This window comes from Melitaea cinxia, chromosome 14 (genome assembly GCF_905220565.1).
Source record: "Melitaea cinxia chromosome 14, ilMelCinx1.1, whole genome shotgun sequence".
Classification (NCBI taxonomy): domain Eukaryota; kingdom Metazoa; phylum Arthropoda; class Insecta; order Lepidoptera; family Nymphalidae; genus Melitaea; species Melitaea cinxia.
The window spans coordinates 5,355,847-5,380,012 of record NC_059407.1 but is presented as its reverse complement, the minus strand read 5'-3'; the positions used below and the strand labels follow the sequence as shown (position 1 = coordinate 5,380,012).

At 34.5% G+C, this 24,166-nt stretch overlaps 1 protein-coding gene across 1 annotated transcript in view; it reads right to left on the bottom strand.

Annotated features, from left to right (window-relative positions):
* The window catches only part of LOC123659866 (collagen alpha-1(XVIII) chain-like), a 44,941-nt gene extending 34,999 nt beyond the window's left edge, over window positions 1-9,942 (bottom strand). The window contains exons 1-2 of the mRNA XM_045595031.1: window positions 9,931-9,942; window positions 9,637-9,843 (exon numbers count right to left, since the gene is read on the bottom strand). Coding sequence (XP_045450987.1) covers window positions 9,637-9,843; window positions 9,931-9,942 — 219 coding nt within the window. The remainder of the gene's footprint in view (window positions 1-9,636; window positions 9,844-9,930) is intronic.
* Window positions 9,943-24,166: the final 14,224 nt, after the last annotated feature.

Sequence of the window (24,166 nt, the reverse complement as noted above, 5' to 3'; positions counted from 1 at the left end):
TCCGTATTAACATTTGAGGAGCTCGCAACTGTGTTTTGCAAAATTGAAGCCATGTTGAATTCACGCCCGTTGTGCCCGATCTCTTCAGACCCTAACGATTTGGAAGCCCTCACACCGGGCCATTTTTTGATTGGACGGCCGCTGAACGCCCTGCCGGAATACCCCTATGTTGATGTGAAACTCAATCGTCTCTCGCGGTTTGAATTGATCCAACAACTCACTCAGAGCTTTTGGAAACGTTGGAATTTGGAATATTTGCATATTCTCCAGCAGCGCGTTAAGTGGACTGACAAGACTGATCCACCGCATGTTGGTGACCTCGTTCTGGTTAAGGACGCTAACTCACCGCCACTGTGTTGGCGCAGAGGGCGCATTCTTAACCTCGTCTTTGGAGCAGATGGAGTGCCCCGTTTTGCTGAGGTTCGGGTGGACGGTTCTGTTCTGAAGAGAGCGGTATCAACCTTGTCACGACTGCCAATTGATTAGCGGCCAGGTAGTCCTGGCCGAGGCGGGTAGATGTTATGAACCAAATGTAGCAACACTAAACTATTATATTATCTATGACAGTTAGTATAGTTTACGAAATGGTTTTATCTATGAGCTGTCATTCGTCACCTTTGAATTTAAAAATTTGCATCGTTTTTTCCGGTCTCCGTATAAAAGTTACGCTTTTGTTTGTACTTGTTCGTTCTCGCGAAAAATTATCGCCTTTTGTTGATCGAACCATCCTTTGTTGTTTGAAGTAATTTAATTGTTAATAGCAAATTGTATTCCTTGTATTCCTTGTTGAATTATTGTGAAAAACGTGAGGGAACTACGCCGAACAACGGCCATTTTGATTGCTGGTTCCTGCTTCAGCCCGCCACTTCAGTTAAGTATAATTGATTAGCATTAGACGTAATGATTGGCCAATTATAGTTTGATGTTAATTAAGTTATACCTGGCGAGGCTTCACCGAACAGTATTCAGTGAAACTAAGGTAGGATTTTTATTTAAGACATTGAGTGTTAGCTCTGCGTACTGCAGACAATTGTTCGTCCCGTTCGTACCTGAGATCACGCTTCCACTCGTTTTCAATATACTCCAGGTCGGACGTAACATACAACAATTGCACCGTGCCAAGCCAGAGCCAAGACTGCCTTAGCAGCGGTTGCACCGATCGTTTTATACACGTCAGAATGATTCGAGTAATAGAATGAATGAGGGTAAGTGACAATCGAACGATGTGCCAGGTGGCGTGGTCGGTGCATCTGTTGTTAATAGGTTCCTTACTAATTGCCTGCGACAGTGCAAGTGTTGACAAATATATTCATCATTTGTTTTTGATAATTGTTTAGTTTTAAAATGATTGAACAATCAAGCTTTGTTACGAAAGTCTTACATAGCATGATTGATATTTTTTCGTGTGTACGTTAAATAAGAATCGGTAGTATTAAAGACATATCTTGCAATATTATTAATTTCATAGTTATATTATTACATCAATCTCCTAATAGCAATTAAATTACAAGATAAAGCGATTTTCGGAAAAATATTTTTTTATAATGAAAGTAAAATGATTAAAAAATTGGATCAAGACACTATTTTTTATATGACGCAGTAAGATTTTAATTCGCTTTATAAATCCTTCGCAAAATGTCATTAAGCCGCTGTATAAACAGCGGTGTTAAGTAACAAGGCTGTGCTATTAATTGAAATGCAGACATATTGTATTTAAACAAAAAGAACATCTCTAAAATATTAATTACTGAGTTTTAATCTATATTGCATAATGAAACGTTTTGTTTAAAAATATGATCAAACTTTACTGTACTCATAATGTGGGAGCGACCAGTTGGATTTTAATTAAAATCAGCAACCGACGGCAGTTTTTACTTGAATCAAAAATATAAGATAATTTTAATCGCAAAATTAAAATTCACAAAGAATATAATGTAAATTGTGAGCAGAAACATATCATTTTTTTTTATTACTATTATATAAAACAATAGTATCATGTGATTATCTAGTCTAAATAAAAATATTAATTAAATTAAATATATGTATGTAAGTATAGTAAATCATTAAATGAAGACTGCTACCGGATGGATTTGAAATAATCTCTATGTTGTTCATACTATAAATGAAATAATAAGCCTACTGCTGTCATTTGTTATGGTTACAGCAAAATATGCTTTCATTCCAAAATTCCAAATGCTCTTATTCCATTAATTGTAATGTAGTTAAAGTAAAAGTTTGTGCTTTTAGCAGTTAAAACTCTTTTACCAACACTTCGAATTAAAAAGAATTTATTAATAGCATTCTGACTAAACATGTTCTCGACAAAGAAAACTTATTTTCATTTCCGCAACTGTGACAGTAGATTAATGGAGAGAAACATGCGATGGAAAAAAACACGTTAAAAAATTACGTACGCAACGACGAAGGCTTCGACGTACTTTGTGTTGTAAATAATTCATTCACGTGGCACTGTATTTTGATATTTGAACAGTGTAAACTTGTACTTTGTATAGCTACTAAAACTAAGATTCCGAAAAGTTTTTATATTTGGATACGATGACATAACTTCCTTTTTAACCGATATCCAAAAAAGGAGATTTCCTTTAGATTGTATTTTTTTTGATGAATCTTTTTTTAATCGAAAGGTTGTGGTCGTCATGTGGTCCCATTAAAATTTAATCGAACCCTGACAAGTACTTTTTGAGTTATATCCAATCACACGTATTTACTTGATTATTTTTTCGTCAACCTACGTTGTATTTTACCTCATAAATTTTTCCTAGGTGTAACGATTTTGATGATTATTGTTTTAATCGAAAGCTGACGTTTGTTTTGTGGTCCTATTTTAATTGAAATCTGACGACTACTTTTTGAGTAATCTTTCATATTGCGTATTTACGTTATATTACTTGTCGACGTAAATAAAGTCGCTTTTTTATTATACAAGCCCTATAAGATCGTAAAATAAAAGATCAACAATATGCTTTCTTCAGGCTTATGTCTGGCTCACAACAGCTTTAGGACACGTATGTGGTATTTTGAATCGACATTTGTGTAATAGAGACAAAATACATTACCATTATATATTAAAACCAGCCTTATTAACATTACATTGTAATAAAAGCTAGGATTTTTTAATTTCAGCCATAATACCGGTACAAAAAAAAAGAAAAATAAGATACATGAATTTTTATTTATACAGTAGGAGAGCAAGCCCAGTCTACGATACTATAGAGAAATTATAAATTTAAATTACGTACACTTTACGTTTAGGCCTTGAATTTTTCCTGATAGAAGAAGATGCTATATTCCATTTACAAAATAATACAGATAAAATCTCTTATCAAATATTTCGTAAATCAAAAAAAATCAAAATCGTTACGCTTAAATATTTCAAGCAAAATGGCCGACGCTGACTTATTTACTGTTACATGATTATCAAAACGAGCCAATGCTAACGATTTCGGTCACGGAACTTGTTTCAAATCATTCGTTACACTAATACTATGCATTAAATATTAATGTATACTGATTTTGTGGGCAACTTTAAAAATGCATGTTATGAGAGAAAAAACCCCGGGAGACAGATAATTATGAAATTAGTATAAATATAATTAATATAAATTAAATCATTGCAAATATCTCATCACCATCACTTCAGCCTAACATTGAACTCGCGTGTTTTGCCCATAGTCACCACGCTGGGGTTGATGACTGCAGTGCTGGCTTTGTCGCACCAAAGACGGCAAATATCTTTAAAAAGGCTACTTTGTAGCGTTGTTTTCTGAAGTGTTTCTGATATTAAGCCTGTATTTGCCTTTTGTTTGGCAGATCCATATTACTAAGTTATAATGACACCATACCAGTCGATGTGTGGGCTCTATAAACAAAGTATATCAAATATTTAAAAAAAATTTAAAAGAAGATAACCCATTGCTATATAATTATGAGTTCATAACAAAAAAAAAAAAAAAATTTAAAGCTTGTTTTTATTAGTAAAACTACAAAAAATAATAAGTAAATCATACTTTTACATAATATGACAGTTTTAAATGAATAAATTTGTTGAAAGAAGATCAAGAATTTTCTTTTATATTTCAAACTAAGAATATTACCCGTAAGAATTAAAATTACTTAGGTACATAAAATATAGTGGTTAACTACTTTGAAAATATACACACAAATAAATAAACATACAAACTACTTTTATTCACTCTTCATTTTTAACTTTGATTAAAAACAAAACACAAATGAGCAAGAATGTAATTTATATAAATCCACAAAACGTGCATTATAAGATTATTTCGACCGACATACATAAAGCGTCGATTCTGATTATAAAGAAAATATATCCAAAATTCATGAAGTGAATAATATTGTATATCTTTTATACAATCTAGGAGCAATTAGCGAACTACACAGAACACGCGATATTAACACAAAAAGATTCAGAGCGAATACGCCTCAAAGCCTTGTTGATCTACATAATACGGGAGGCAAGGTCTTTTAAAGAGTTTTATTTTTAAAATTATGAAACATTAAATTTAATAATAATAGGAGATACGAACTAGAGACGAACTTCAACCGTCTGCTTAATGGATGAAATATATTTTATATTTATTTTAGCATATTCGAAAAAAATCCTGTCCAAGCTGTATTTAACTCAAATTAAATATCGTCTATTATTTTTTTATAACTACTGGGTTGCAGGTATAAACAGGTATATTATATATATACTGTTTTAGCGACTTTCACCTACATTATTTATAAATATATCTTAGATCGTAGTGAGCGCTGTTTCATTGCGAATACAAAGGCATAGGATTGCCTGCTAAAAATCTGTTTTGAGTGGAGGTTGGCGAATATATCATTTTCGATAGTAAAATAAGTTTTATCAATTAAGCAGATGGGTGAAGATTATGTCTATTTCGTATCTTAGACTATAAAGAATTATACTTAATAAAATAAATAATATTGTTACTGATTTAGTGCTATGTATGTATGTTTATGCCTATAGTTTCATGCCTACAAGTATGTCTATTTAAGTGTATATATAGTTATATATGTGGTTATATAGATTATTTTAAAGTACACCTCTATGCCGCTTTATTCTTATTCATGTGCTTTTTCTAAAAGTTGTCTGGAAGAGATCGCTCTTTAGCGATAAGACCGCCTTTTGTAAACATTTCTTTTTTTGTACATATTTTATGTTACATGTATTGTACAAAAGTAAAGTATATTTATATTTGTAGTTGTAATTGATAAAACATTTACTTTTTGCTGATAAAGTTATCTTTAGTTAAATATGTTTTTTAGTTTACTTAATAGTGATTTCTATTAAAAAATATGTAAAGAACTCTATAAATCAATCATTTTTTATTGAAAAATTATTATTTTATAATTTTTTTAAAATTAATTATTATTTATTACTAACAGTAAATACCTGCGCACTAAAATTGCAATGTGAAAACTATTTTGTAATATTAAAGGTTTATAATATTTTATGTTATTTTTATTAAAATAATGGCTTAGTTTTATTAAAATATGCTTCAACATTTTAGCGATAAAGATATTAAGGAGGAAGGTTTTTAAATGAAAATAGCAGTAAAAATAAAACTTGCACTACATTACGTAGCAAAAGTAATTGAAAAAGTACTAAAAATACTGACTTTAATAATTTATGAGTAATAAAACGTGTTTATTTTTCACTTTTACAACATTATTCATTAACATAAAAACAGCGTTATAAAAGGAGTAATAAAAAGTACGAAAACGTAACTTCTTACGCTTTTAATAATTTTATACAAAATAACTTATATTTCGACGTCGTTATTTTGATTATATTGAGTAAGTTGAGGGAATCTTTGTTTCAAAACAATGTTATCGAAATTTAATGGTGCTGTTTGAATAATTTTGTACTTTTTTTATAAATGTTGTTATATAAGAGAGAGTTAATATTCTTCGTACTTTACTACAAGAACATAATACTAGTATGACAATTGTACAAAATGTTATTCAGCTTGAAATATTCAAATTTAACACTATGTATTTATTACAATGCTGTTAACGACTTAAATTATTGGTATGTTGCAGAATACCAAGCTAAAATCATTGTTTGTTGCATAATTTTTTCAAGCTAATGAGTAGCTGGTTGGCGTATGACTAGGATAGTTACGTTAGTTAGAGTTCCGTTTACGCTGTTTTTGACAACAGCTGAGAGCGATGGCTTTATTTTCCTATCGCATATGGTAGTAAGACCTGTGTCGATACAGACCCAGTAAAGGCTTCAATGAATATCTCATATGTGTTCTGAAGTTAATACAGAGCAAACCCAAACATTCAGGTCACAAAAGATACGACCGTACATATAGATAACAAACTTCTACACTTTTTATTACGTATTAATTTATTAAAATGAAAAATAATATTAAAGTACTCATCATTAACAACATAGTGAAAATTCTGGTAATAAATTTTATCAACACGAAAAGCATATTCTGAAGTTCGTTAATTTTAATTCTTTAAAAACCCTACCCATGATACCGTATGCATACTAATTTTGCATTTTGGATATGTAAATGAGGTCTTGTTAAGGCGTTACTCATTGCCCTAACGTTTCAGAACGTATTATACTCGTATCATACTAGCTGTTACCCCGACTTTGTACGCGTCAAATTGCCAATATTCTGATCGTCGATCGAAATGAAAATAATTTTTCAAACTGATTTTGATAGTGTAAATCGACATTAACGTCTTTTACTGACTTTATGTTTATGATAGTATAATAAATAAAAAAAAAAAAACTAATTGTAGCCTAGTTACTATTAAAAGGTTTTTTGCTTCTACTCTGTCTATTTTTTAAGATTTGGGCGTTTACACAACCAGATAATTAGCGTAAGTCCATAGTTATTTATTGTTTCTTAAAAATAACAACATTTTAAACAATATAAAACAGTCATCATCATCATCATTTCAGCCTATCACAGTCCACTGCTGGACATAGGCTTCCACAAGTCTGCGCCAAAAATGGCGTGAACTCATGTGTATTGCCCATAGTCACCACGCTGGGCAGGCGGGTTGGTGACCGCAGGGCTGGCTTTGTCGTACCGAAGACGCTGCTGCCCGTCTTCGACCTGTGTATTTCAAAGCCAGCAATTGGATGGCTATCCCGCCATCGGTCAGCTTTTTAAGTTCCAAGGTGGTAGTGGAACTGTGTTATCCCTTAGTCGCCTCTTAGGACACCCACGGGAAGAGATGGGGTGGCTATATTCTTTACTGTCGTAGTCACACAACAGTATCCTAATTTTAATTCAGGTTTACGAGGTGAATACTAAGTCTTTTTTAATAATTTAAATGTGGAGATAAATTGTATTACTCAATGCCTAACCTTTTAGAAAAGATTTCATTTTCTGAAACGGGCTTGTTATAATTTCATTGTACTTTATAATTAAGTTTGGCTAAATGTAAGCGATTATGTTCTTTTTTCTTCATATTTCTATGTCTAATTTAAATCTGAACCAAAACAATTGTACTGGTATATTACTTTGAAATGTATTTAAATAAAGTAAAGAAAATTAGATACATACTGTTTTGTAATGTTTACGCGAATTTCATCCTTTATAATGAAACAACTTTTTCGGATTTTTTATATTTTTCGTTGTAATTTTTCCAATTATGATTTTATTTTTCATTTATTCTTTATCACATCTGTTTGAAATAACTGTAAAAGAATGTTTATAGTTTATATGAGAGTTGGTTCGAGTTCGAGTTGTAAATAATTTTAACTTGATTTTAAGACTAATAGAGAGAAATATAGTTCTAAATTGTCAACCTTTTTTGTATGAGTAGTAGATAATAGAATTTATCAGCTAGACCCTTTTTAAACTAACAATAAGATATCCGCTGTACTAGCATACTACTTAAATTATTATTTTTATACGTGAATCTCTCAGTAGACATTTAAAAGTTAATTTCATTTCTCGTCAAACTATTACAGTTGCATATAACTGTTATTCAAATGCTTCATGATATTTTTTATTAACCTTATTAGATTCGCAATAAGATAAGTCAATGAGAAGGGTCGTTGAATCTTCTATCGTACTCGACATGGACGACTCGTCTAAAAGTTAAGGCTGTGCTTAGTTCAAAGCATCGTCGATTGTCGGGGACTAGAATAGAGCTCCCAAACCGGGACGATTTGCATTTCTAGACTGCTATCGAAAGGTAAAACGACTTTATAAGTTTTGCAGATAATTGTAGCTATAAAATAGCATGTTGATGATGGCGTTGATGATAAATATTGCATCATAATATAAAATGAGGTAAGAAATGAGGTAAAAAATAGAATAAAATAAATATTTAATAATATAAAATAGTAAAAATTGAAATAATATAAAAACGTTTTGAATAAAAATCATGAAAATTAAATTGAAATACCTTTTGCGTAGAATTTGAATAAAGGATACAGTGGTTCCAAACACAATCTGCCCTTCTGAGATGAATACTATATTGACTACATTTTCGTGAAGAGCGTCATTCCAGCGAATCTTAGTAATTAGTATGCCACAAGTTTGACTAATGAAAATGCCTAAATGGTACGAATTTTAAATGGCTTAATTTAAATAATTATTTACACGGTTGGAGTTTAAAATATTGCCCGTTACTATACATTTATATTTAAACTTTTACGGCTTGTAAATTTTTAACAGTTGTTTATTGGTTTGTTCAAATTCGAACGTTAAATAAAAATGATATTATGACAAATGTGTTCATAATTATGTACATGTATGACGATTTACAAGTCGCATAATATATCGAATGTACTAGCATATATTTAAGTTTAAATGCAGAGCGTATTCGTTGCACTGCAACATATGAAAATATTTTAAGATACAGTGATAGTTTATCTAAAACAGTTACTACATACATAAGTAAAATTTTTATTCTAATTGCGATTTAAAAAATAAACATTTTTTTCTTAATCCAACCTTCATTAAGACACGGTTTTCTCTTCAAGTTATGTTACAAAATATTGTTAACTTATTAATTGCTTTCAGCGACGCGTAGCTTCATGTATATCAAACATACCTCGTTTTATTTGAGCACACACCTGTGACTAAGAGTAATACAAGGATCTCTGTGAACACTATCATTGCATGACATTATTCATAAATTACACTCTCGAGGAATACAATATGTATTTTACTTTATAGTTTATACTCGTAGTATACAAGCTGAGCCGGGAGATTGTACCTATCTTGATCTTTCAAGGATCCTTGCATATTAATATGGGACATAAAGTATCAACATATTATTAAAAAGCTTCAGAAACAGTTCGTTATTCTTTTCAACCGACTTCAAAAAAGGAGAAGGTTACTTACATATATATTTTTTTATGTATGGTCGGGGATAACTTCGCCGTTTATGAACCGATTTTGATAACCCATGGTAAAGAAACCAGGCTTTGATAATGTTATCCCTGTTTGTTAATTTTTTTTCGTCTACTTACGTTGTACTTTCACGTTACTTGTCGATGTAATTGAAGTCCGTTCTTTTTCGTTTGCGATCAAACACAATTATTGTATAGTGTCATCACACGTAAATTATATTAAAAATAATATTAAAAGTTGTACTCACAGCACGATGTGTGACAAAAGAAGTTCTCCCTTGAAGTCTGGCGCTGATCTTCGCCGGTGTATCTTCATCTTCTCTTTTATGATCGAACCAGCCAAACGCTGCTCCAGCGACCAGAACGGCAACAAGTATCATCAACGCTAAAATTCCGCCAATCGCAACTTTAGTCGTTTGTGATATGACCATCGCCATTTTGTTAACACTTATCACCTTTTAACCATCGTTAATCACTGATTCACTAGCAACTAAAACTGTTTATTATTCAATTTAAAATGTATTACAGTTCGTATCGTACACTTTAATTTTCATGTTATATTTGTCTTCTATCTGTGCTTAATTAAATCACTCCTTCAAAGTCCCCTTGTTATTGGGTCGAGTATTCAAAACGTCAGTCGATCTGAAAGATTTCATTAATGAGATTTTGTTAGTAGGCTATATTCTATGATTGGCTTGATCCCTTGCTATAAGGGCTTGTTTCACTCCTTGCTGATAAGGTTTATCTTGCATATTAACTACTATAAGCTATATCAATAGGAGATGGAATATGTTTTCAGGTTCATCTAAACTAATAATCTACAACGCTTAGATTCACAGTTTTTAAATAGAAATATATAAGGTATAAAACGGATTTTGATAGTAAAAGAAGAAATCTATAGTATAGTTTTTTATCTAATAGATACAGTTATATATCAGATACATTTATCATTATTTATTGAAGCAGTTCTTGAACTAAATATTTTTTAAATTGAGGTAGGGGACAGCAGGATGCTCAAAATCTGGAGCAGCCCGAATGGGGAAGTACCTCGATCTTATAGAAGATCCTGTGGTGTGTAGGGTCGGTAACACGCTTACGATATGTCGATAACGCCCCGTTGTGGGCGCTGCTGTACTAATGTAGTAAAAATGTTGCCATTGTGTAGAGGATTGTAGGGCGATTTGTCATTTAATCTATAAGGACTCTCGATTACAACTTGCGAACATCAACCTATATTTAATTAAAGATTGCTCAAAGAGGGCACTATAAAATAATTTATTCTCTTAGTGGACAGTAGAAAAAATAAGTTTGGGAACCCCTGAGCGACGGTAACGGCTTACCACCAGCTGAGTCATACGCTTGTTTGCCTTGCCGTCCTAGTTATATTTATAAAAAAGAAATATGTATATCATTTTTTTTGTAACACAGGCACATAGGATTCGAAACCGTTAAATTTAGATTATGAATCACGTGTCCTATCCACAAGACTATCTTGTTTCAATTAGTATTAACGTCAGCTTATATTTATTAATTGGATTTAAGGTCTGTTAAATCCTATTTACACCTTAGTTAATCATTTTAGAAAGAAAATAGGCAGAATTAAAATAAAATAAAAAAGAAATTTGAATACAATTTAGTAATAAATAAAATAAAACGATTAGTTTTTTTTTTTTTTTTTTTTTTTTATGTCACTAGGTCGGCAAACAAGCGTACGGCTCACCTGATGGTAAGCGATTACCGTAGCTTATAGACACCTGCAACACCAGAAGCATCGCAAGCGCGTTGCCGACCCAATCCTCAATCCCCCCAGGAGCTCTGGTCACCTTAATCACCAACAGGAACACAATACTGCATGAAAACAGTATTATTTAGCTGTGATCTTCTGTAAGGTCGAGGTACTACCCCAGTCGGGCTGCTCCATATTTTGAGCAGGAAATTCCTGCTGTGAAACTCCACAGTGTGTGATTACTTCTCCATATGTAAACAAAGATACGCTATAGTAATAAGAATGCTTTTCTTTTGTTTGATATCAATGTGTGGTTGTGACTATTACATTCTGATATTACATAGAGACATGGGAGCGATCGCTCCACTTAATTACACAAATATTATCCACCCTTTATCTTTCGATATCATAAACATGTTATGTAATAATATCAAATCATATTCACTAATACAGTAAAGCCGTATTCAATGAATTTTAAGCGGCATGCACGCATTCAGCCTGTACATCCCACTCCGCTGGGCATAGACCCCTTTCTCCGTGTAGGAGAAGGATTCGGGCTTCATCCACCACGCTGCTTCACTGCGGGATTTCGGATATGTTCCTACTATGAGTAACGATCTCTATCAGGTGTATATGATAACAACCGGCACTGACGGCTAAACGTGCTCCGAGGCACGGTGAGGAGACCCAAAAGGACAGACATCAAAACTGGGAAAAAATATTTGTACAAATAATCCATCCCGACTTGGAATCGAACCTGCAAACATTCGGTTACTGTTTACGCTCGAGCAACGATCAGCTACACCCACCACTACTGAGCGGTTGTAAACGGCATATTTCGTTTTAATATTACCAACTAATGTTATGGTTTGAAATTTACCAATTTAGTGGTGTAACTAAATACGAGAACTTCCAAATAATTACAGGCCTCCGAATAATGTTATGACGTACTAAACACAATTTGTGTTACATAATAATTGATAATTCAGAAAATAAAACTTTAAACTGTACTTAATCTTCCATCCTTATAAGATTTTATAGAAATTTACGGATACGGAAATGTACGGATTTGGAGGAACTGAAGTTCCAATACAATTTTCGATAAATTAATTATAGTTGACTAGCATGTAACATTTTACCATCGTTAATAGATTGTAAGTACATGTCGACTTGATTGAATTGAAGAATTGAAGGTTTAATGATCTGCAAATTTTCACGTCGTGTGATTGTTTAATTGCACATAATTTAATAATTTAACAAATATTTGAGAAATATTATGCTCTAAAATTGAATAATTATGATTTTTTTTTAAATAATATTTCCAAATTATTTAGTTAAAATAATCTCTTTACGGAGGATGGTGATATAAAACAAAAGACGTGCGAAAGAACATTATCCTGTTAACAGCAGCAGACACTTATTTGATTGAACTTATGACCTAAATTACAAAACCTAAAGGTCTGGTATAGTAAAATTCAGAATATGCTTTGTTTGTGCGCTTTTTTTCTTTCTTTTTTTTTTGATTAAATGCATTCAGCTTTTAAGGACCCGTTTACTCATAAAATTTAGACGTTATAATGATATATACGATGATTCACAGAAGTTGAACAGAAATCATAAAATATATGTGTAGCCACATTTCTTGTTTATTCATCAATATACGCAATCGGTTAAGTAGCAACAACACTAAAGACTTGTTAGGCATTAATTAGTAGTAGTAATTAGATATCACGATAGATAATCGCGAGTAAATATTTACCAAACACATAATAATCCACTTATTTGATTATAATGTATTTATTTAATCAAATTTCGATATGATTATAGCCACAACAAACTTGTGTTAATGGAGAAAATTAATTAAGCCATGTACCAATATTATTACTCAATAATTGTGACTGCTGGCAAACGAAAAAAACCGACTTGATACATCGACAAATAATACAACGTAAGTAGACAACAAAAATTAACAGACGCACTAGTCGTCACTACGATTTTCGAGGGTTTCTCTCGATATCTCTAGGATTCCATCCATCCATTAGATCCTGGTTTCCTTATAATGATAACAGACTTGGGATGTCTCCTTTCCAACAAAAGAAGAATTATAAAAATCGGTTCATAAACGACGAAGTTATCCGCGAACATCCAAAAAAATATATATACAGTCGAATTGAGTGACCTCCTCATTTTTGAAGTCGGCTAAAAAATGAGACAAATAATTCAAAGAATTATTGCTTGGATCTCATGTCTTATTAATCAAGCTCAAATAGTCAGAAAACAATAAAAGTAATTAATCATTTGTTAAAATGCTCCAGATTATTTCTAATTACTTCGTTAATCTGAAATACAAGTGAATGTAGTAAACGATATATAAAAATATAGAAAAATGGTCACAGTTAGTAGCTGTGAGTCTTAAGTCCAACATTATATAACATTAATTTTAAAAAGTACAACGAGTATTTTTCTCATTTTATTTGTTGCTTATAATATAATTATTGATGATTTTTCATTGGGTTTAAATTTAATTTTTCTTTCCAAATCCCCATTTAATAAGATACACATTATTATTTTATTTTTATACATTTTAAATACTTAGTAGATTTAGGATGTCAAAATATTTAGAAATAAAATTTAATCACCGAAATCCATGTATGCACGTAAATTTCGAACGTCTGCACTAAATTATTTGTGTTCCTTATTGTTAGGGCAAGGTTTAAATAGCAAAAAAAATGATATATACATGAAAATAATATGATATCATTATATAGCCTACTAGATTTCAGCTGCTTTATTACAAATATAGACCTTATATGCGTTTAAAATACCCATATAAATATAATAAAACTTAATTTAATAATTAAATGTATAGCTACCAATAAAGAGAAAAAAGGTTTCGGTATTCTATTCGTTGCTTCTATAATATTCACGGTCGATTTTTTACCACGATTGATAGATTTCTTAACAAGAAGACGTATACTTACTTTTATACTTACTCTATATACAAATATAAATATTTATGAAAATCGAGTTTCAAAGAAAGGAGTTATTTATAAATATAAAAGGAATGATAGAGATTATTACATCGCATATTTGTACCGACACAACTTTTCATGTAAACATTAATCTAATGAAAACGAGACCAATTTAGACACAATAAAACAAATTACCTTTGTAGTAAAAGTAGTGGTAAAATATTTTATTTGTGACCTATATAATACGATATACACACGATTCAAATGGATTTTTAAAGTTTTACTTCTTTTGGCACGTTAGTGAAAAATGATGAATAAATGATGAATGATGACATAAAAACCGATAACCTGAAACTAGCTAGTAAACCAAAAAGAAGTTAGCTACCCAATGAATAAAAAAATACAGACATACTTTTTTATACTAAAAAGGTTGCTAAGGAACGTACGGTACATCTGATATAGCCTGATATATGATATATATGATAGATGCGGTAGCCTATGCCGTCTATGTATCCCTGACCCCCTTCCGGCTCTGGTTACCTTATTCACCACAGGAACACGACACTACTCGAGACTAGTGTTTACTTGTCTATTGTTTACCTGTGTAGTCGATTTACTTCCGCAGTCGAGCTGCTACTAATTTTGAACTAGAAACTTCCTGCTGTACTTCAAAAATGTTTTTTAAAATCATTAACATAGACTCGACTAAAGTTATCTTTAAAATTAATTCGACTACTATTTGTTGCAGTTTTCATTACAATTATCTGCTTTTTTAACAGTTGCAGTCTCGATTCCCACTCATAACAAATATTTGTAATGTCAGACAGTCAGATTGTTCATTGTTCAAGACTGCCACTCATATTACAAAATATTTAGGCTTTGTTAATCTTAGTATGGATCTTCTCAAACTAATATTCCTCATATTTCGCTTCAGCCATAGTATACCACTTCAGTTCAGTATAGTATACCACTATTTCCCGTAAGGGTAGGCAGAGACCACTTCTTTCCACTTGCTATGATCCTTACATACTTCTTTCGCTTCGTACCCTTTCATTATTCCCTTTATACATGCTCTTCGGTTTAGGGTACTCTTGACCTAGCCTTTTTTCAAGACTGCTCTTATTTGATCTCGGAACGTCCGCCTAGGTCTACCCCTTCCAACCCTTCCATCCACACTTGCCTTATACATTTTTTTCGTTAATCATTCTTCACTCATTCTCTCGACATGACCAAACCATCTGAGCATAACTTTCTCAATTTTTGTCACTACATCTTCTTTCAGATCACAACGTTTCCTTATCTCACTATTTCTTATCCTGTCACTCAGTTTAACTCCTATCATACTTTTTAACGCTCTCATCTCAACTGCTATTAAATATGAGGAATTTAATATTCATAATATTTCATAAATTGTAAAAATAATAATAATATGATGTACTAAAAAAAATAATCAAATCAGTAATATCAATTTTAAGCACACGTCATTAGCTTTTATTGTATTTAATTACATTACTATATTGTTGCTAGCATTTTACAAAACAGAATAGTAAGCACATAAATATATACATACATATATTTTAAATTTGGTACGGTCTGAAATTCCAAATGAATACTGTTCAGATCACTTTTTGCTTCGAGTCTAGCGTGTTAAGTGGGATGATGTGATCGCAACGCGGTCGTGGAGTGTAAATTTTCTCGTCTCTTGTTAGAACTCACTAGAAAACAAGTGACATACCCTGATTTTTAAACGGTTTTATTTAGCTCACCCCGTTTGTTTTATTTTTTATTATTCTTGGGTCAAATTTAGTAATTCAAATTTCACCCTCTTCCTGTCAACCGATTAATCTGAAATTTTGTATACACTGAATTTTGGTGACAATACAATTATGTTTGTTCATTATCATTATAAATTCAAGATGGCCGCCGCTACAAAATGGAGGATAATTTATGTTTTATTAATCCCATCAATATGGGTATCAAATGAAAGAGCTCAACAAGCAGAATACAATATACTATAAAAAATTGAAATCCAAGATGGCGGCCGCTACAAAATGGCGGATAACGTAGGTTTTATCAATCCCATCAATATGGGTATCAAATGAAAGGGCTCAAAAAGCAGAATACAATATACTATAAAAAATTGAAATACAAGATGGCGGCCGCTACAAAATGGCGGATAACGTAGGTTTTATCGATCCCATCAATATGGGTATCAAATGAAAGTGCTCAACCAGTATAATCAATGTACTATATAAAATTAAAATCCAAGATGGCGGCCTCTACAAAATGGCGGATAACTTAGGTTTTATCAATCCCATCAACATGGGTATCAAATGAAAGGTCTCAACAAGTAGAATACAATTTACTATGCAAAATTGAAATCTAAGCTGGCCGCCGCTACCAAATGTCTGATAACAATTTTTTATCAATCCCACCAATATGGGTATCAAATAAAAGGGCTTGACAAGAAGAATACAGTGCACTATACAACCTCAATATTTAAGATGGGCCTTGCAATAATGAAGCACTAAATGAATTAAACAGAATGCGAAATAAAAACTAAAAATTAGAAAATAAAAATAGGTAAAAAAACTTTTTAAGTTAAACGGTTTTATGTTAAACATACATTGCAATGTTTAAGATAAATGTACTAAAAACCAAAAAATAATAAAATAGAACTAGTTGAAACATCTCTTTTATTTACATGGAGTGTATAACTATTGGAATTTCATTAGCAAGAAAATAGTAAGTAATTTCCTCACCGTCTGCGGGCCAACTGCCTATTTTAACGACGAATTAAACGATTCTTCTATCGCACATTAAGTCGATAATTTGTAGACAATTGACGTGCCCCACGGTTTTATTTTAGTCTAGTCTATGCATATGTTTATAATTCCCACGACTGTATCTATTTTATTATTTTTTGGTTTTTAGTACATTTATCTTAAACATTGCAATGTATGTTTAACATAAAACCGTTTAACTTAAAAAGTTTTTTTACCTATTTTTTCATGGACAAAACTAAGTAAAATATTTGAAGATATAAGCTTGAAACAAGAAATTCTCATTTTCTCATATGTATTGGTTAACAGAGGTTTTGATGTTTAATAATTCACCCTGTAACATGCTACTGCTGGGGATAGGCCTCTTTACTCCGTGTTTGAGTAGCATTGGACCTCAATATACCACTTTGCTCCACTTAGTACTGGTATTATGGTATTTATGATAACAACCGAGACCGACAGCTTAACGTCCTACTCGAGGTACAAGAACTACAAAAATCTATAAAAAAAATACAAATATCTATTACTAGCGGGAATCGAACCCGTAAACCGCTGGTGTTTAGGCGCTTCCACGCAGCACTACACCAGAGCGGTTGCTTTTCTCCGCTTTCCCTTTAAAACGCATAAATCTTTCGCCAGTTGATGTTTAATTAACTTCCAAAAAAAGTCTTTGAGCTTTTTAAAACAATATTTTTATCATTGTCTAATACTTGGCTTAAAGAAGTGTATTTAAATATGAGTTGTCGTGTCGGGAACCATCAGATGTTTGTTAATCTTGTATGAAGTATTTCCAATTTTTATGGGGCTAACCTATTATTATATATGCCTATTATTTACTCAACCTATACCTATTACTTTTCCAAAAATATGTATTCATTATAATTTATTATTATGAAAAGTTAATGAGTAACAGCAGTAAGGTTATTAGTTCGTTGACGTACATACTATTTAAGTTCTGAAATGTATATGATAATGACATATAGTTTTCGGGACTAACCTGTGGTCAAATTATTCTACACAGGCATATATGTATCATACAAAATTATGATTTAAACTTCCATCAAACGAACAAAATTTAACCGAAGAATGCTTTAATGTAATATTTTAAACACTACAAATTTCTAACTTGATTTCCTACAAAATGATTATTCTGATTTATATCCATAGTACTATACTAATATTAAAGCTGAAAAGTTTCTTTGTTTAAACGCGCTAATCTCGGGAACTATTGGTTCGTAATTTTAAATACTTTTTGTTTTGGATAGTATATTTACCGAGGAAGGTATTAGGTAGATTATATAGTACCTATTTTAGTACATTTTTTCTTCAAATTATATATATATATATGTGTATGTATGTATGCATTCAATACAAAACCCCCTTATTTTTATCGTCGGGTAAAGTAAAACCACTGTCTTTTAATATTTAAGAAAATTTAAATTAAAATGGAGAAAGAAGGCTAGTCAGGCTTTTTTTAATTTCATAATTCTAAGAACTACCTTTTATAAGGAAATCTTAACACAGATAAAACAAAATTAAAAAAGTTTCCTTTAAAAATATTTTAGCCTACTTCGAAAAAATAGGAGGTTCTTAATTTGACGTTATTTTTTAAGTATGTTACCTCATACATTTTTATTAGGAGGACCGATTTCGATGATTTTTAAAATTAAAAGTACTAGTTGTCACGTGGCTCCATTTAAATTTAATCGAGATCTCAGAAGGACTTTTAGAATTATCGCTAATAATGTATATTTAGTCGACTATTTTTTCGTCGACGTATATTGTATACCTCATAACTTTTTACTGAGTTATCTGATTTAGACGATTCTTCATCTAATCGAAAGGTGGTGTTTTTTGTGTGTTGTCATTTGAATATAATTGCGATATGACGAATATGTACTTTTTGTGTTATGTCTAATAACGCATATTTACTTGACTATTATTTCGTCATGACAAATACTTTCTGACTTATCTCTAATAATGCATATTTACTTGACTATTATTTCGTCTACCTACGTTGTTACCGGTCGATGTAAATGAAATCATTTTTTTATATCGTTACTCAAATATAGGTAATTGGTAATAGTGTTTTATCGATTTAAGGCTCTATTTTCTGACCAATAAAATAAATTATGAGAAAAATGTTTTATTTAAGGCTTACATCATTAGACGAGGAGGAGAGTGTTCCGCCACCCGTCACAGAGGCTGAAATGGAGGCAGCTCTGTCCCGCCTTCAGAGTAAGAAGAGGGCGCCGGGTCCAGACGGGGTGCACGGGAGAGTACTTGGGATCGCTCTCGGGCACCTCGGCGATAGCCTCCGGGAACTGTTTGACCGCTGCCTGCGGTCTGGCCAGTTCCCGGGGGCCTGGAAGGAGGGTCGGCTTTGCCTACTTCCTAAGGCAGGGCGGACCCCGGACTCGGCTTCGTCGGTGCGACCGGTGGTGTTGCTGAACGAAGCTGGGAAACTCTTGGAGAGAATAGTGGCTTCCCGGCTCGTTCAGCACCTGGAGGAGGGCTCGGGACCCGGACTCTCGGAATCCCAATTCGGGTTTCGAGCGCGCCGGTTGACCATCGACGCCCTTAAACGCCTACGGGCGGTGACGGGTGAAGCGGAACACAAGAGGGAGGTGGTGCTCGCGGTGTCGTTGGACATCGCGAACGCCTTCAACAGCCTCCCGCATGCAGTGATTCGGGAGGCACTCAAATTCTTCGGAGTACCCCCGTATCTAGGGAGGCTGCTGGAGGCGTACCTCTCCGATCGCAAAGTAGGCCTCGAAAATCGGTCGGGGTCCGTGGAATGGCGGCGGGTCGGCTGCGGTGTCCCACAGGGATCGGTGCTGGGCCCGATCCTGTGGGACATCGGATACGACTGGGTCCTGCGAGGCCGTCTCCTCCCCGGGATGGGTGTCATTTGCTACGCGGATGACATTCTCGTTTACTCCCGGGGACGAGACTATAAGGAGGCGGCGCGGCTGGCTGAGGTCGGACTCGACCTCGTGATCAGCCGCATAAAGAGTTTGGGGCTTCGTGTCAGAATTGAAAAGACCGAAGCCCTCCTCTTTCGCGGGACCGGACGCAAGGGACCCCCACCGGGGGCTACCCTGCAGATCGGAGAGGGGAGGGTCAGGATGAGCTCCCAAATGAAATATTTGGGGCTCATCCTTGACGGAGGGTGGACCTTCGGTCCACACTTCGCTATGGTGGGACCGAAGGTCGTGAAGGTGGCGAGTGCACTGGGCAGACTCCTCCCGAACCTCGGAGGACCCAGCGCCGCCTGCAGGCAGCTATATTCCGGAGTCTGCCGGAGTATGGCGACGTACGGTGCCCCGGTTTGGGTGGATCGCCTCACTGCGAAGAATAAGGCCGCACTGCGGTCGGCGCAGAAGATCATCGCGGTGAGGGTGATTCGGGGGTATCGTACGGTATCGTGGGCTGCAGCTACTGCTCTAGCTGGCGACCCCCCGTGGGAGCTCGTGGCGGAGGTCCTTGCCGAGACCTACTCATACGTCTCGGGTAGGAGAGCTCTCGGTGAGAACCTCACGTTGGACGGGATCCTACGGGTGCGCCGGATGGGGCAAGAAGCATTAATGCGGAGGTGGGGGGAGGACCTGGTGGAGCAGCCGTATGGCACACGCGTAACGGCTGCCTTGCGCCCGGTCCTTGAGCGGTGGATGCGCCGTAAGCGCAAACCCCTCACCTTCCGTCTGACGCAGGTTCTCACCGGGCACGGCTGCTTTGGTGAATACTTGTGTCGGACGGCCCAAAGGGAGCCGACGACTGAATGTCACGATTGTGGCGCGGCGGTGGACTCTGCCCAGCACACCCTCGAGGTGTGCCCGAGATGGGCGGCGCTACGTCGCGATCTGACGACAGTCCTCGGAGGGGACTTGTCACTGCCGAGTGTTATCACCGCGATGCTCGGTGACGACGAGTCCTGGAAGGCGATGGTCTCCTTCTGCGAGACAGTAATGTCCCAGAAGGAGAACGACGAGCGGATGAGAGAGGGGGCCGCCGACGAGGCCTCCGTCCGCAGGTGACAAACGGGGGTGCGTAGGAGGCGCTACTTAATGCGTCTCCAGTAACGCCCCTGTGCCCATGTCGGGCCGGGATGGGAACCCGGTCCTGCTAGACATAGCGTCGTCGGGATTGTTCAGAGGTGAGCCGGACAGTCCCATGGAGGAGAAGTCTGGTCTTTTCGCCGAGGCCAGCCTGTCGCTGGAGGGATCCTGTTGCCTGCAGTTCCGGGACCCTCCAATTAAAGCGGCTGAAGGCTCCCGCAGGGGTTTTGGTCGGTAGTGCACCCCCAAGTGCTAAGCCGACATACGGTCTAGGAATGCCTACCCGGGCATCCTGGATATCACCCGTAAATGGGTTACCCTGCGATATCAAAAAAAAAAAAGGCTTACATCATTACATATCAAATATTAATTTTGTACTTATTATGTACTAAGCCTTATCGTAAGATAAATTCTACAATCAATTTAAAATTTCATGAATAACTACTGACTTAATCGTTTCAATATTATTAAATCTTACCATTTATCGATATGGATAAGTGAATTAATCGTTTGCTTACGATTATTATCAGAGGTTACCAATCACAATCAGATTATGATGTGTTGACTTAACACTAACTCCCCCGAGTAATGAAAGCGTTGATTGCTTTCATCAAAACATATATAGCTATAGCTTGAAGTAAAGTTATAACGCTTTAGCCTGTAATATTTGTATAACCACGTTTGAAAACATCACACATTTCATACATTTTACTTTTTCTTTTTTCGTTTATAAATAAGTATGTTATCATTTTACAAAATTGATAATACAATTATCTTGTTCAATAATATAATAGTTCAATATATGTCTAAAATAAGTATTTTTGTAAAAACTGAACTATAACTACTTATTAGTATGTCTTTATAGCAAGTGTACATATTTTACCTTCATAAGAGGTCGAACGATTAAGCTTGTAACATCCCACTGCTAGTCATAGGTTTCTTTCCCCACTGCGGGCTTGGTACCCTGCTATGAGTATCAGGTTATATGATAACAATCGAGACCGGCAGCCGGATATATTCCCTGCTATGACTATCAGGTTATATAATAACAATCGAGACCGACAGCTTAAGGCGCCTCGTTGGACAGAAGAACATCCAAACAGGAAAAAAATATTTGTACAAACATAAATATCCATCCCGAGCAGGAATCGAACCCGCAAATCACTGGTGTTTGGCGCATGTATGGCACACGCACCACTATTCCAGAGCGGTTGTTAAGTTATAAGAGGTCACCTCTGCCCAAATTGTCACTTTGAGAGGTATGGGAAATACCTATTATTGCTTGTGTATTGCGAGTCACTAAAATGAATTTGTAATCCTCCACTACGTCCATGATTTTTGTTTTACATATTTATGGAAATGTACAATATCTTTTTTAATATTTGTTTCATTTTCTGCCTAAAATCTCTTACTGTAAGGTCGAACCTCTCTACATTGAAAGTAGAAAGATTTGACCTTATAGTAAGAGGTCACCTCTGTCCAAATTGATAATTCAAGAGCTATTGGAAATACCTAACATTCTAAGGTTAGAGAGCAAACTTAATCTGCCATAGCTTTTGTGGCTTCTATAACTACGATTAATTAATAATCTCCATATTAGAATACGATGACTTTGCTGATCTACGAGTTAACCAATGTACCTACAATAATTTAACACAATTATAATTTTTGATTTGAACGTGCTTGTGTACGTAATTATTTTTGCTGTAACTGTATATCATTTATTCGTTTCGTTAATTATAAAACTTTATACATACAAAGAGCGTAACCCCTTTCTCATTCTAATTTTTTTTTCAATTCTATTGGATCTATAAGTAAAAGAGATAAAATAAATATGGAAGGATCGTATCAACGATATTGCAATTAAGCTCAACTAGTAATCCGATGATGTTCATTTTATAGCTGCTTTATAGCTGATGTATTATTAGTAGTTGATACGACCAATTCGAATGGAATTGGTCGGTTACATAATGCTTTTTTTAGTTTCGTCTAAATGTTTATAATTTAATAAATCACTAATAATTCTGGCATTACGCGGTGGTGAAGTGGTTTTAAGCTTCAAATCCTTTTATGTCATATATAAATATTTATGTTTTAAAAGTGGGATGTACGTTAAAATATTGATTGATTTAGTTCAGTCAGTTCAAACATTGCTATGGGGAGTGGGTAGTAATAGCAGGAAAAACGTTCACTCTACGCAGCGAGTATTACGAAATATTGATAGGAACGTAGTTAAAACAATATTTTAACCGACGAAATCTAAAGATACTGAGAATTTAATAAATAATACGAAGTGAAAGACCCAAATGAATTTAAATAAAATATAATATCTTACAATCAATGGCCACCAGTAGGACGACTGCTTTACATTAGGGAATAAAATAAATGGACAAATGACATCTAACTAATAATTTAACTCTAAATGACATATCAAAGTATTTGTCCTATACCAAGATCGAAAGCGGGTCGCTAACATACTCATTACACACATATATTGTTATTGTATATTGTATAACAACATTGGCGACTTATATATACAAAAATGACGGCTCAAAGAATACGAGTATAATACGTGAATTTTAACTATTTTGGTTAAAAATTGAACTAAATGGTCATTGCCAATGTTGTATTCAGCTGTGTGGCTACGGCAGTAAAGAATATAGCCACCCCCTCTCTTTCCGTGGCTGTCGTAAGAGGCGACTAAGGGATAACACAGTTCTACTACCACCTTGAAACTTAAAAAGCCAACCGATGGCGGAATTACCAACCAACTGCTGGCTTTGAAATACACAAGTCGAAGACTGACAGCAGCGTCTTCGGTGCGACAAAGCCAGCCCTGCGGTCACCGACCCGCCTGCGACCTACGACTATGGACAACACACATGAGGCACGGCATTTTTTGGCGTGAACTCGTGGAGGTGATGATGATTATGATGATGGTGAATGTTGTATTTTCAAATTCGTCAAAGTTGAATAAAAAAATAATACCTTTCAAATCTACACGTACGTGTATTTCGTTTAAGCCCTTACATACAGTGTATTGCGTTCTTGTTCTTTGTTCTCAATCTTTTGTCTGAACAGGAGACTTTATCTAGGAACGATATAGTTACATGCTAATTTAGTAAAATATCTGTATATTACAGTCAAGGTCTTAGTACAGTTTTATTACAGTTTTTGTTGGTAATGTTAATAAATAAATACATTAAGTTACGATAGTTCTGAGATTGTACGACACAACA